Here is a 16,182-nt window from a genome sequence, read left to right as displayed (position 1 = left end):
ATCTCCAGACTCAACCCCCCCATCTCCAGACTCAACCCCCCCATCTCCAGACTCAACCCCCCCATCTCCAGACTCAACCCCCCCATCTCCAGACTCAACCCCCCCATCTCCAGACTCAACCCCCCCATCTCCAGACTCAACCCCCCCATCTCCAGACTCAACCCCCATCTCCAGACTCAACCCCCATCTCCAGACTCAACCCCCATCTCCAGACTCAACCCCCATCTCCAGACTCAGAGGTTAGGCCTAAACTCTCAACAGCTACTTCTTGACTGACTCACTTCAGAGTTTAGAATCTAGAGGTGGATGTAAAATATTACTCAACCATGATGGATAATCCAGTGCTGGTGTCAAGTCGTGCTTTTGGCAGCTGCATAGGCAATCCCTCAAAACTACAAGGCAATGGGGGCACACAGTGGAACAGGCTCGCTGTACAATAGTCCTGTACCATTTCTCACCGTTCCACCCCAGGTACCACAGAACACAAGCCACCGTCAGTCATTGTTATGAACCTGAAATAGTCTGGGATCTGTAGAGTTATTGGCAAGACTGAGAATCTGGGAAGCAGCGTAAATTGATAAGAAGAGATGCTAGGAGTTCCCACACGTACATAGGAAATCTCATCCAACCAGACGGTTCACTCTAGCTCACTCTAATTGAGCCTGGGGGTGGGGTTAATGCATGGTTATGGTAAACCGTTTCAGAGACGGACAGGACAGATATTACATATTATTGAGGCACACTCAGTATGTCAGGGGACTGGTTACATTCCATATGTTTTATAGTTGTAACATCTGACATTTCAGAGCAAATGTCAGTGACAAATTAATTTGTGTCTACCTCTCTCTCTCTACAGGTGTGAGAAACACTGGAAAACACCAGAACAAGACTACAGGAACGCAGCACTGGACACCCACAGGTGCACACATCTAAGATGATAGTGGAAAAAAACTGCAACATTTATTAGGTGGTAGATTACCACTCTGTAGTTAGTTATACATGTAAATTCATGACAACTGTAACAGAATTGTGAAGAGCAGAATGCTGGCTTACATCATCATATTTTCTGGAAAAAACAACTTTCTCTAATGAGGAGTTGATATGGCTGCAGACTAAATTCACGGTTTGGGTTGGAAGTCAATCACGTTGTTTATGATTGTGTGTTTGGTATGGTTAATATAAAACACCTGACAGTGAGGTAGTGGTATGCTTCAAAGCTAACTAAATGAACTACATTTTGACTCCCCGGTCAGCCAACAACAAACATGCAGGCTGAATTATGTTATGGGATGTACTGTAGTTAGCTAACGTTAGCTAAGCAATCATTCATTTGGCATCTGTAGACTGCTAGGATATGTGCAATGCCTTTCTAGCTAACTACTTAGTTAACAACCTAGCTAACTAGTGTAGTCCACTTACTTGAGTTAGCTAGCCAAATTCGATAACTTTTGCTACCTCAAAACGTTAGCTAGTTTCCTAGCTTGTTAGCGTTGACAGTAACGACTGTCAGAGCGAGTTAGCCAGCTAGCTAGCAACATGACAGTGTTAAATGTAACTAGCTAGCTATATATACACTTTGCAAAACTGACAAATTAGAAATATAATGTCAACATGTTAATCTGGGTTCCTCGCAAGAATGTGTTTATAGCGAGTGGCTAATATTGTTAGCTAGCTAGCTAGCGAACGTTAGCAGACTAGCCAAACGACAGAATTGATTTGAGGCCTAAACTAGCTAACTTGCAGGGTTTTCATACGGGACGATATACCGGTTTGAGTCAAAGTGTAGAATCACAGCGTCATTTCAAATGCATAGATTGTTAGAATATTGTATTTACCTGAAATCCTTGTCGCTTGATGTCATTTTTTCCAATAGATTAGAGATATGGTACGAGGCGCTCGCCATGTTTGCAGTCTGTTGGAGTAGCCTGCTAGCAACCACCAGTCGGTATCACGGAGCGGAAATTCTTATCCACTTTATTTAGCTATTTGCTTCTCTTAAACGATTGAAATCGATTCAGTTTCCACTGTCACTTTCCTTTCGATGGAGCGAAGTGATGATCAGCGGCGGAATAGCAGAGAATTTAGTCTCATCCTGCGGAGTGTTTGAATGGAGATCTCACTTTGCTCTGCAGAGAGGAGGAGCTGCAGAACCAGATGAGTTCGCTACTGGGGGGGTCAAAGTTCAGAGTTTGTTATAGTGGGGAAGGACCAGACTAGTGAGTTTGTCTGTGTTGTCACTAGTTACCACAGCCATAAAGTAAAACTTGGCTATATCGTAAAAAACAACATTTTAATATGAAAACAAAAATGTGCTTTTTTTTGGTCTTCGTTTAAGGTTAGGCATAAGTTTAGCAGTCGAGGTTTAGCCATAATGATGACTTTGTGGCTGTGGTAACTAGTGATGACCGTTTAACGGTGGTGGTCGTCTGAGAAACATCAATCAAAGATAGTACCAGAGAAGATGGACTAAAACTGCTTATCCAACAGAAATATTCGATCACACTTTGTAAGTGATGTCATGGCTAGCTCAACTCATGCGGAGAAACAAGTCAATCGTGGTGGTCGTCTCCTGCCGAACTGCGCATGTGCAGTCGGTCAACTCAAAGGCACTACTTCGATATAAAGTTGTTTTTGACGAAAATTAAAACGGGTCAGTTTGTCACTTTAATTAGGTTGGAGTAATGACATGTTCAACTACTTAAGAACGTGACTTGAATCTACGTTGTGCTTTTAGATTTCGAGAAAATGTACAACTAATGAAGAATTTGTCACTTCTCTCATTGACTCCTCAAATCCCGGCCTGGTCTGTTTCTCAGGCGTTTCGTCAAGTCTCGCGATGTATTTGTATTTATTAAGGCTCCTCATGACCTGCTACCTCAACCTGGGGACCAAACACATTTAGGCACATTACATGTAAAACACAATATAAAACAGTACATCATATAAACATTTTAGACCACTACATATCTACAATACAAAATAAATAATACCACCATACAACAATATTACAATGTACGTGTGTAGAATGCGTGTGCCTCTTCACAGTCCCCACTGTTCCACAAGGTGTAGTTTTACCTTGTGTTTTTTGTGTTTTTTGTATCTGTATCTGATTCTACTGCTGATGTGGAATAGAGCTCCATGTAGTCATGGTTCTATGTAGTACTGTGGGCCTCCCATAGAATGTTCTGGACTTGGGGATTGTGAAAAGAACTCTGGTGGCATGTCTTGTCGGGTATGCATGGGTGTCCAAGCAGTGTGCAAGTAGTTTAAACAGACAACTCGTTATATTCAGCTAGTCAATGGTTCTTACAAAAACAAGTAGTGACAAGTCAATCTCTCCCACTTTGAGCCATGTTGCACCTCTAGGTTTAGAAACTCTGATAGTACCGTATGAAGATAGGCAGAAACTGCTTCTTCACACAGACAGCACGTAATTGCATACTTTTCATGATCAGTAAAAGAGCAATTGATTATGTATTTTCAGATAGGGTGATGGAAGGCAGATCTGAATATTGTTGTATGGTGGTATTAGTTTTTCCTAGCCACCGTGCTTCTAAACCTGCATTGCTTGCTGTTTGGGGTTTTAGGCTGGGTTTCTGAACAGCACTTTGAGATATCAGCTGATGTACGAAGGGCTATATAAGTAAATTAGGTCTGCATACCACTATGTTTAGTCAACTGTACACAGTTTCTCCCCGTAACTTGCAAAGTAAACATGATCCGTTTACAAACAGTAACGTTACATCGGCAAATGCGCCCTTCAGCTGCTTGAAGGGCGCATTTGATGCTAAATTAACCTAAACCACACATACTTTTCAGGTATAGTTCACTTTTATTTTATATCACTCATATCCAATTAATGGTCTATCAATCAATCAAATGTATTTATAAAGCCCTTTTTACATCAGTAGATGTCTCAAAGTGCTGTACAGTAGAAACCCAGACTAAAACCCCCAAACAGCAAGCAATGCAGGTGTAGAATATGTGGGCAATGTTGAGACATTATGGTGAGGCAACCTTCACCTATCTGAAATTGCAAGATCGATGGATGTTTACTGATCATGAAAAGCATATAGTTTACTTGCTGTAGGCCTATAACGCTAGATGTGCGCAATTGTTTTGCATATAATAATAGGACATTTGTAGTTATATGTTATTCAGTGATGATATTACAATCAAATAGCCTAGGTAACATGTATTTAACAATTCCTTGAAAACGGCACATAGTTTTCTGGGTGCACGAAGCCAAACTGCTTGCACCGAGGACCCGGATCAGAACTTCGGGAGACCGTGCATTTTACATCACGCCGCTGGATGTCCCTTCCTGACAATTGCAGGGCTGTTCAGTGTTTGAGCTTTTAAAGCAGGCCTTAAGACTCACCTTTATCGGCTGGCCTACCCATCCTCCAAGACTTTGATTGGCGCGTTTATGATATGGTTATATATATATATTTGTTTTTAAACTTGTTCTATTTTAACTTGTATTTTATTCGCTTTGAGATTATTCTTTTATAACTAAAAACGCTTTACAAATGCAATAAATAATTGTTATTATTAATAGTTTTAGCGGAGCTGTTGGTCTCCTTGCTCCCCAGCAGCCAAATCGAACACTCTGCAATGTATTGTAACGTTTTATGGATAAGGACCAAACCCCCGATCACCCTTGCAGGCGATGTCATGGCAACGTTGGCTAGCTAAACTTCATATAATATATTTTTTTAAATAGCTAAACAGAAGACGGATAAACTGATAATATTTCCTGACAACACCTGTCTCTCTCCGTCCAAACAATGGGAGTTGTTGTCCACAAAGCGGCATGGCGGGCTAATTATTTATGCATATTTCAATACTCAATGAGGGTTGTTGACGTCAACCGCCTGTAATTCAAATGTAGAAAAATTATATGCTAATAGCCTTCAGATCATGAATATGCATAGCCATCTCCAGACTACTCCGATAGGATGTGTTCGTAAATTCAATCTGGAGTGTCAGAGTGCACTCAGAATTCAGGGCGTTGTCAGATTGTCCTACATTCAGACGTTTCGCTCTCGGAGCGCACACCGGATGCTCTGGCCGAGGAGTAAGGTTGATCCGGGCGTTCGGACTTCACAAAGGCAGTCACCCAAGCTATCTGGCTAGCTACTTCCAGACACAAATGAGAGAAAATCTCACTCTGACCATTTTACAAAGCCTGGCAGAGATAGTTATGGTGTTTTCATGTTATCCAGAGTGTTGGTGACTGTAACTGTGCTGCTGGCAATAATTTCATTACGCTTTTTTTCTGCCGATGTTTACTGACACTGGCCATTTTCAACGGGTGTTGAGTGTTCGTAAATTCATCAGTTATTCTGCGCTCTGGCACACTCAGACAAGAGTGCTCTGAAATCAGAGTAAATAGCCAGCGTGAATTTACGAACGCACCCAAAAGTGTTTTTCACAAAGTTCGAAACGTATATTCTATCAAATAAACCTCAAATAGCAAATAAGCCATTGCAGTTTTTTGTTGACCAAATTCGACACTCTCACTAAACAGGTTTCCATCCAACCTTTTTATGTAAGTAAAGTACGGATGTCGGATCATTTTTCTTCACAAACAGGCCTAATGGCCTGATGGAAACCACAAGCTCTCCAAATGTCAACAAAACTAAATATGCTAGTAACGGATGTGAAACTGCTAGTTTAGTTAGCGGTGTGCGCTAAATAGCGTTTCAATCAGTGACGTCACTTGCTCTGAGACCTTGAAGTAGTTGTTCCCCTTGCTCTACAAGGGCCGTGGCTTTTGTGGAGCGATGGGTAACAACGCTTCGTGGGTGACTGTTGTTGATGTGTGCAGAAGGTCCCTGGTTCGCGCCCGGGTATGGGCGAGGGGACGGTCTAAATTTGAACTGTTACACTAGACAAGGTGGGATCTTTTTGTGTTGGTAAAATGAATTATGTGAGAAATGCCTTTATGTGCAAATATTAATATACTAAATCAAATCAAACTATTTGTCACATGCGCCAAATACACAAGTGTAGACCTTACTGTGAAACTGTGAAACGCTTAACCAACAGTGTAGACCTTACTGTGAAATGCTGACTGACCAGCCCTTAACCAACAGTGTAGACCTTACTGTGAAATGCTGACTGACCAGCCCTTAACCAACAGTGTAGATCTTACTGTGAAATGCTGACTGACCAGCCCTTAACCAACAGTGTAGATCTTACTGTGAAATGCTGACTTTACAAGCCCTTAACCAACAGTGTAGACCTTACTGTGAAACGCTGACTGACCAGCCCTTAACCAACAGTGTAGATCTTACTGTGAAATGCTGACTTTACAAGCCCTTAACCAACAGTGTAGACCTTACTGTGAAACGCTGACTGACCAGCCCTTAACCAACAGAGTAGACCTTACTGTGAAACGCTGACTGACCAGCCCTTAACTAACAGTGTAGATCTTACTGTGAAATGTTTACTTTACAAGCCCTTAACCAACAGTGTAGACCTTACTGTGAAACGCTGACTGACCAGCCCTTAACTAACAGTGTAGACCTTACTGTGAAACGCTGACTGACCAGCCCTTAACTAACAGTGTAGACCTTACTGTGAAACGCTGACTTTACAAGCCCTTAACCAACAGTGTAGACCTTACTGTGAAACGCTGACTGACCAGCCCTTAACCAACAGTGTAGATCTTACTGTGAAACGCTGACTGACCAGCCCTTAACCAACAGTGTAGACCTTACTGTGAAACGCTGACTGACCAGTGCAGTTCAAGAAGAGTTAAGAAAATATTTACTAAATAGACTAAAGTAAAAAAAATAATAAAAAGTAACACAATAACGAGGTTATATAGAGGAGGTACCGGTACAGAGTCAATGTGGAGGCTATATACACAGGGTACCAGTACAGAGTCAATGTGGAGGCTATATACAGGGGGTACCGGTACAGAGTCAATGTGGAGGCTATATACAGGGGGTACCGGTACAGAGTCAGTGTGGAGGCTATATAGAGGAGGTACCGGTACAGAGTCAGTGTGGAGGCTATATACAGGGGGTACTGGTACCGAGTCAGTGTGGAGGCTCTATAGAGGAGGTACCGGTACAGAGTCAGTGTGGAGGCTATATAGAGGAGGTACCGGTACAGAGTCAATGTGGAGGCTATATACAGGAGGTACCGGTACAGAGTCAATGTGGAGGCTATATACAGGGGGTACTGGTACAGAGTCAATGTGGAGGCTATATACAGGGGGTACCGGTACAGAGTCAATGTGGAGGCTATATACAGGAGGTACCGGTACAGAGTCAGTGTGGAGGCAATATACAGGTGGTACCGGTACAGAGTCAATGTGGAGGCTATATACAGGGGGTACTGGTACAGAGTCAGTGTGGAGGCTATATACAGGAGGTACTGGTACAGAGTCAGTGTGGAGGCTATATAGAGGAGGTACCGGTACAGAGTCAGTGTGGAGGCTATATACAGGGGGTACCGGTACAGAGTCAGTGTGGAGGCTATATACAGGAGGTACCGGTACAGAGTCAGTGTGGAGACTCTATAGAGGAGGTACTGGTACAGAGTCAGTGTGGAGGCTATATACAGGAGGTACCGGTACAGAGTCAGTGTGGAGGCTATATACAGGTGGTACCGGTACAGAGTCAGTGTGGAGGCTATATACAGGTGGTACCGGTACAGAGTCAATGTGGAGGCTATATACAGGGGGTACTGGTACAGAGTCAGTGTGGAGGCTATATAGAGGAGGTACCGGTACAGAGTCCGTGTGGAGGCTGTATACAGGGGGTACCGGTACAGAGTCAGTGTGGAGGCTATATACAGGAGGTACCGGTACAGAGTCAGTGTGGAGACTCTATAGAGGAGGTACTGGTACAGAGTCAGTGTGGAGGCTATATACAGGGGGTACCGGTACAGAGTCAGTGTGGAGGCTATATACAGGAGGTACCGGTACAGAGTCAATGTGGAGGCTATATACAGGGGGTACCGGTACAGAGTCAGTGTGGAGGCTATATACAGGGGTTACCGGTACAGAGTCAGTGTGGAGGCTATATAGAGGAGGTACCGGTACAGAGTCAGTGTGGAGGCTATATACAGGAGGTACCGGTACAGAGTCAATGTGGAGGCTATATACAGGGGGTACCGGTACAGAGTCAATGTGGAGGCTATATACAGGGGGTACCGGTACAGAGTCAGTGTGGAGGCTATATACAGGGGGTACTGGAACAGAGTCAATGTGGAGGCTATATACAGGAGGTACCGGTACAGAGTCAGTGTGGAGGCTATATACAGGGGGTACCGGTACAGAGTCAGTGTGGAGGCTATATAGAGGAGGTACCGGTACAGAGTCAGTGTGGAGGCTATATACAGGGGTTACCGGTACAGAGTCAGTGTGGAGGCTATATAGAGGAGGTACCGGTACAGAGTCAGTGTGGAGGCTATATACAGGAGGTACCGGTACAGAGTCAATGTGGAGGCTATATACAGGGGGTACCGGTACAGAGTCAATGTGGAGGCTATATACAGGGGGTACCGGTACAGAGTCAATGTGGAGGCTATATACAGGGGGTACCGGTACAGAGTCAGTGTGGAGGCTATATACAGGGGGTACTGGAACAGAGTCAATGTGGAGGCTATATACAGGAGGTACCGGTACAGAGTCAGTGTGGAGGCTATATACAGGGGGTACCGGTACAGAGTCAGTGTGGAGGCTATATAGAGGAGGTACCGGTACAGAGTCAGTGTGGAGGCTATATACAGGGGGTACTGGTACAGAGTCAATGTGGAGGCTCTATAGATGAGGTACCGGTACAGAGTCAATGTGGAGGCTCTATAGAGGAGGTACCGGTACAGAGTCAGTGTGGAGGCTATATACAGGGGGTACCGGTACAGAGTCAGTGTGGAGGCTATATACAGGTGGTACCGGTACAGAGTCAATGTGGAGGCTATATACAGGGGGTACTGGTACAGAGTCAGTGTGGAGGCTATATAGAGGAGCTACCGGTACAGAGTCAGTGTGGAGGCTATATACAGGGGGTACCGGTACAGAGTCAGTGTGGAGGCTATATACAGGAGGTACCGGTACAGAGTCAATGTGGAGGCTATATACAGGGGGTACCGGTACAGAGTCAGTGTGGAGGCTATATACAGGTGGTACCGGTACAGAGTCAATGTGGAGGCTATATACAGGGGGTACTGGTACAGAGTCAGTGTGGAGGCTATATAGAGGAGGTACCGGTACAGAGTCAGTGTGGAGGCTATATACAGGGGGTACCGGTACAGAGTCAGTGTGGAGGCTATATACAGGAGGTACCGGTACAGAGTCAATGTGGAGGCTATATACAGGGGGTACCGGTACAGAGTCAGTGTGGAGGCTATATACAGGGGTTACCGGTACAGAGTCAGTGTGGAGGCTATATAGAGGAGGTACCGGTACAGAGTCAGTGTGGAGGCTATATACAGGAGGTACCGGTACAGAGTCAATGTGGAGGCTATATACAGGGGGTACCGGTACAGAGTCAGTGTGGAGGCTATATACAGGGGGTACTGGAACAGAGTCAATGTGGAGGCTATATACAGGAGGTACCGGTACAGAGTCAGTGTGGAGGCTATATACAGGGGGTACCGGTACAGAGTCAGTGTGGAGGCTATATAGAGGAGGTACCGGTACAGAGTCAGTGTGGAGGCTATATACAGGGGGTACTGGTACAGAGTCAATGTGGAGGCTCTATAGAGGAGGTGCCGGTACAGAGTCAATGTGGAGGCTCTATAGAGGAGGTACCGGTACAGAGTCAGTGTGGAGGCTATATACAGGGGGTACCGGTACAGAGTCAGTGTGGAGGCTATATACAGGGGGTACCGGTACAGAGTCAGTGTGGAGGCTATATACAGGAGGTACTTGTACAGAGTCAGTGTGGAGGCTATATAGAGGAGGTACCGGTACAGAGTCAGTGTGGAGGCTATATACAGGGGGTACCGGTACAGAGTCAGTGTGGAGGCTATATACAGGAGGTGCCGGTACAGAGTCAGTGTGGAGACTCTATAGAGGAGGTACTGGTACAGAGTCAGTGTGGAGGCTATATACAGGGGGTACCGGTACAGAGTCAATGTGGAGACTATATACAGGGGGTACCGGTACAGAGTCAGTGTGGAGGCTATATACAGGAGGTACCGGTACAGAGTCAGTGTGGAGGCTATATACAGGGGGTACCGGTACAGAGTCAGTGTGGAGGCTATATACAGGGGGTACTGGTACCGAGTCAGTGTGGAGGCTATATACAGGGGGTACCGGTACAGAGTCAGTGTGGAGGCTCTATAGAGGAGGTACCGGTACAGAGTCAATGTGGAGACTATATACAGGGGGTACCGGTACAGAGTCAACGTGGAGGCTATATACAGGGGGCACTGGTACAGAGTCAATGTGGAGGCTCTATAGAGGAGGTACCGGTACAGAGTCAGTGTGGAGGCTATATAGAGGAGGTACTGGTACAGAGTCAGTGTGGAGGCTATATAGAGGAGGTACTGGTACAGAGTCAGTGTGGAGGCTATATACAGGAGGTACCGGTACAGAGTCAGTGTGGAGGCTATATACAGGGGGTACTGGTACAGAGTCAGTGTGGAGGCTATATACAGGAGGTACCGGTACAGAGTCAGTGTGGAGGCTATATACAGGGGGTACTGGTACCGAGTCAGTGTGGAGGCTATATACAGGGGGTACCGGTACAGAGTCAGTGTGGAGGCTATATACAGGAGGTACCGGTACAGAGTCAATGTGGAGGCTATATACAGGGGGTACCGGTACAGAGTCAGTGTGGAGGCTATATACAGGGGGTACCGGTACAGAGTCAGTGTGGAGGCTATATAGAGGAGGTACCGGTACAGAGTCAGTGTGGAGGCTATATACAGGAGGTACCGGTACAGAGTCAATGTGGAGGCTATATACAGGGGGTACCGGTACAGAGTCAATGTGGAGGCTATATACAGGGGGTACCGGTACAGAGTCAGTGTGGAGGCGATATACAGGGGGTACTGGAACAGAGTCAATGTGGAGGCTATATACAGGAGGTACCGGTACAGAGTCAGTGTGGAGGCTATATACAGGGGGTACCGGTACAGAGTCAATGTGGAGGCTATATACAGGGGGTACCGGTACAGAGTCAATGTGGAGGCTATATATAGGAGGTACCGGTACAGAGTCAATGTGGAGGCTATATACAGGAGGTACCGGTACAGAGTCAGTGTGGAGGCTATATACAGGTGGTACCCGGTACAGAGTCAATGTGGAGGCTATATACAGGGGGTACTGGTACAGAGTCAGTGTGGAGGCTATATACAGGAGGTACTGGTACAGAGTCAGTGTGGAGGCTATATAGAGGAGGTACTGGTACAGAGTCAGTGTGGAGGCTATATACAGGGGGTACCGGTACAGAGTCAGTGTGGAGGCTATATACAGGGGGTACCGGTACAGAGTCAGTGTGGAGGCTATATAGAGGAGGTACCGGTACAGAGTCAGTGTGGAGGCTATATACAGGAGGTACCGGTACAGAGTCAATGTGGAGGCTATATACAGGGGGTACCGGTACAGAGTCAATGTGGAGGCTATATACAGGGGGTACCGGTACAGAGTCAGTGTGGAGGCGATATACAGGGGGTACTGGAACAGAGTCAATGTGGAGGCTATATACAGGAGGTACCGGTACAGAGTCAGTGTGGAGGCTATATACAGGGGGTACCGGTACAGAGTCAATGTGGAGGCTATATACAGGGGGTACCGGTACAGAGTCAATGTGGAGGCTATATATAGGAGGTACCGGTACAGAGTCAATGTGGAGGCTATATACAGGAGGTACCGGTACAGAGTCAGTGTGGAGGCTATATACAGGTGGTACCCGGTACAGAGTCAATGTGGAGGCTATATACAGGGGGTACTGGTACAGAGTCAGTGTGGAGGCTATATACAGGAGGTACTGGTACAGAGTCAGTGTGGAGGCTATATAGAGGAGGTACTGGTACAGAGTCAGTGTGGAGGCTATATACAGGGGGTACCGGTACAGAGTCAGTGTGGAGGCTATATACAGGAGGTACCGGTACAGAGTCAATGTGGAGGCTATATACAGGGGGTACCGGTACAGAGTAAGTGTGGAGGCTATATACAGGGGTTACCGGTACAGAGTCAGTGTGGAGGCTATATAGAGGAGGTACCGGTACAGAGTCAGTGTGGAGGCTATATACAGGAGGTACCGGTACAGAGTCAATGTGGAGGCTATATACAGGGGGTACCGGTACAGAGTCAATGTGGAGGCTATATACAGGGGTACCGGTACAGAGTCAGTGTGGAGGCTATATACAGGGGGTACTGGAACAGAGTCAATGTGGAGGCTATATACAGGAGGTACCGGTACAGAGTCAGTGTGGAGGCTATATACAGGGGGTACCGGTACAGAGTCAGTGTGGAGGCTATATAGAGGAGGTACCGGTACAGAGTCAGTGTGGAGGCTATATACAGGGGGTACTGGTACAGAGTCAATGTGGAGGCTCTATAGAGGAGGTACCGGTACAGAGTCAATGTGGAGGCTCTATAGAGGAGGTACCGGTACAGAGTCAGTGTGGAGGATATATACAGGGGGTACCGGTACAGAGTCAGTGTGGAGGCTATATACAGGGGGTACCGGTACAGAGTCAGTGTGGAGGCTATATACAGGAGGTACTGGTACAGAGTCAGTGTGGAGGCTATATAGAGGAGGTACCGGTACAGAGTCAGTGTGGAGGCTATATACAGGGGGTACCGGTACAGAGTCAGTGTGGAGGCTATATACAGGTGGTACCGGTACAGAGTCAATGTGGAGGCTATATACAGGGGGTACTGGTACAGAGTCAGTGTGGAGGCTATATAGAGGAGGTACCGGTACAGAGTCAGTGTGGAGGCTATATACAGGGGGTACCGGTACAGAGTCAGTGTGGAGGCTATATACAGGAGGTACCGGTACAGAGTCAATGTGGAGGCTATATACAGGGGGTACCGGTACAGAGTCAGTGTGGAGGCTATATACAGGTGGTACCGGTACAGAGTCAATGTGGAGGCTATATACAGGGGGTACTGGTACAGAGTCAGTGTGGAGGCTATATAGAGGAGGTACCGGTACAGAGTCAGTGTGGAGGCTATATACAGGGGGTACCGGTACAGAGTCAGTGTGGAGGCTATATACAGGGGGTACCGGTACAGAGTCAGTGTGGAGGCTATATACAGGAGGTACTGGTACAGAGTCAGTGTGGAGGCTATATAGAGGAGGTACCGGTACAGAGTCAGTGTGGAGGCTATATACAGGGGGTACCGGTACAGAGTCAGTGTGGAGGCTATATACAGGGGGTACCGGTACAGAGTCAGTGTGGAGGCTATATACAGAAGGTACTGGTACAGAGTCAGTGTGGAGGCTATATAGAGGAGGTACCGGTACAGAGTCAGTGTGGAGGCTATATACAGGGGGTACCGGTACAGAGTCAGTGTGGAGGCTATATACAGGTGGTACCGGTACAGAGTCAATGTGGAGGCTATATACAGGGGGTACTGGTACAGAGTCAGTGTGGAGGCTATATAGAGGAGGTACCGGTACAGAGTCAGTGTGGAGGCTATATACAGGGGGTACCGGTACAGAGTCAGTGTGGAGGCTATATACAGGAGGTACCGGTACAGAGTCAATGTGGAGGCTATATACAGGGGGTACCGGTACAGAGTCAGTGTGGAGGCTATATACAGGTGGTACCGGTACAGAGTCAATGTGGAGGCTATATACAGGGGGTACTGGTACAGAGTCAGTGTGGAGGCTATATAGAGGAGGTACCGGTACAGAGTCAGTGTGGAGGCTATATACAGGGGGTACCGGTACAGAGTCAGTGTGGAGGCTATATACAGGAGGTACCGGTACAGAGTCAATGTGGAGGCTATATACAGGGGGTACCGGTACAGAGTCAGTGTGGAGGCTATATACAGGGGTTACCGGTACAGAGTCAGTGTGGAGGCTATATAGAGGAGGTACCGGTACAGAGTCAGTGTGGAGGCTATATACAGGAGGTACCGGTACAGAGTCAATGTGGAGGCTATATACAGGGGGTACCGGTACAGAGTCAATGTGGAGGCTATATACAGGGGGTACCGGTACAGAGTCAGTGTGGAGGCTATATACAGGGGGTACTGGAACAGAGTCAATGTGGAGGCTATATACAGGAGGTACCGGTACAGAGTCAGTGTGGAGGCTATATACAGGGGGTACCGGTACAGAGTCAGTGTGGAGGCTATATAGAGGAGGTACCGGTACAGAGTCAGTGTGGAGGCTATATACAGGGGGTACTGGTACAGAGTCAATGTGGAGGCTCTATAGAGGAGGTACCGGTACAGAGTCAATGTGGAGGCTCTATAGAGGAGGTACCGGTACAGAGTCAGTGTGGAGGCTATATACAGGGGGCACCGGTACAGAGTCAGTGTGGAGGCTATATACAGGGGGTACCGGTACAGAGTCAGTGTGGAGGCTATATACAGGAGGTACTTGTACAGAGTCAGTGTGGAGGCTATATACAGGAGGTGCCGGTACAGAGTCAGTGTGGAGACTCTATAGAGGAGGTACTGGTACAGAGTCAGTGTGGAGGCTATATACAGGGGGTACCGGTACAGAGTCAGTGTGGAGGCTATATACAGGGGGTACCGGTACAGAGTCAGTGTGGAGGCTATATACAGGGGGTACTGGTACCGAGTCAGTGTGGAGGCTATATACAGGGGGTACCGGTACAGAGTCAGTGTGGAGGCTCTATAGAGGAGGTACCGGTACAGAGTCAATGTGGAGACTATATACAGGGGGTACCGGTACAGAGTCAACGTGGAGGCTATATACAGGGGGCACTGGTACAGAGTCAATGTGGAGGCTCTATAGAGGAGGTACCGGTACAGAGTCAGTGTGGAGGCTATATAGAGGAGGTACTGGTACAGAGTCAGTGTGGAGGCTATATAGAGGAGGTACTGGTACAGAGTCAGTGTGGAGGCTATATACAGGAGGTACCGGTACAGAGTCAGTGTGGAGGCTATATACAGGGGGTACTGGTACAGAGTCAGTGTGGAGGCTATATACAGGAGGTACCGGTACAGAGTCAGTGTGGAGGCTATATACAGGGGGTACTGGTACCGAGTCAGTGTGGAGGCTATATACAGGGGGTACCGGTACAGAGTCAGTGTGGAGGCTATATACAGGAGGTACCGGTACAGAGTCAATGTGGAGGCTATATACAGGGGGTACCGGTACAGAGTCAGTGTGGAGGCTATATACAGGGGGTACCGGTACAGAGTCAGTGTGGAGGCTATATAGAGGAGGTACCGGTACAGAGTCAGTGTGGAGGCTATATACAGGAGGTACCGGTACAGAGTCAATGTGGAGGCTATATACAGGGGGTACCGGTACAGAGTCAATGTGGAGGCTATATACAGGGGTACCGGTACAGAGTCAGTGTGGAGGCTATATACAGGGGGTACTGGAACAGAGTCAATGTGGAGGCTATATACAGGAGGTACCGGTACAGAGTCAGTGTGGAGGCTATATACAGGGGGTACCGGTACAGAGTCAGTGTGGAGGCTATATAGAGGAGGTACCGGTACAGAGTCAGTGTGGAGGCTATATACAGGGGGTACTGGTACAGAGTCAATGTGGAGGCTCTATAGAGGAGGTACCGGTACAGAGTCAATGTGGAGGCTCTATAGAGGAGGTACCGGTACAGAGTCAGTGTGGAGGATATATACAGGGGGTACCGGTACAGAGTCAGTGTGGAGGCTATATACAGGGGGTACCGGTACAGAGTCAGTGTGGAGGCTATATACAGGAGGTACTGGTACAGAGTCAGTGTGGAGGCTATATAGAGGAGGTACCGGTACAGAGTCAGTGTGGAGGCTATATACAGGGGGTACCGGTACAGAGTCAGTGTGGAGGCTATATACAGGTGGTACCGGTACAGAGTCAATGTGGAGGCTATATACAGGGGGTACTGGTACAGAGTCAGTGTGGAGGCTATATAGAGGAGGTACCGGTACAGAGTCAGTGTGGAGGCTATATACAGGGGGTACCGGTACAGAGTCAGTGTGGAGGCTATATACAGGAGGTACCGGTACAGAGTCAATGTGGAGGCTATATACAGGGGGTACCGGTACAGAGTCAG

General features: G+C 47.3%; 1 protein-coding gene across 2 annotated transcripts in view; it reads right to left on the bottom strand.

The window, feature by feature from the left end:
- The window catches only part of LOC139395854 (cullin-associated NEDD8-dissociated protein 1), a 59,886-nt gene extending 57,730 nt beyond the window's left edge, over positions 1-2,156 (bottom strand). The window contains exon 1 of one of the 2 annotated variants that reach the window (XM_071143164.1): positions 1,836-2,156. In XM_071143164.1, coding sequence (XP_070999265.1) covers positions 1,836-1,903 — 68 coding nt within the window. In that variant the 5' untranslated portion in view covers positions 1,904-2,156. The remainder of the gene's footprint in view (positions 1-1,835) is intronic. The other variant, XM_071143163.1, reaches the window with a different exon arrangement.
- Positions 2,157-16,182: the final 14,026 nt, after the last annotated feature.

This window comes from Oncorhynchus clarkii, unplaced genomic scaffold (assembly GCF_045791955.1).
Source record: "Oncorhynchus clarkii lewisi isolate Uvic-CL-2024 unplaced genomic scaffold, UVic_Ocla_1.0 unplaced_contig_13430_pilon_pilon, whole genome shotgun sequence".
In the NCBI taxonomy this organism is placed as follows: domain Eukaryota; kingdom Metazoa; phylum Chordata; class Actinopteri; order Salmoniformes; family Salmonidae; genus Oncorhynchus; species Oncorhynchus clarkii.
The sequence above is the reverse complement of the archived record's forward strand: the minus strand, read 5'-3'. Positions and strand labels throughout refer to the sequence as shown.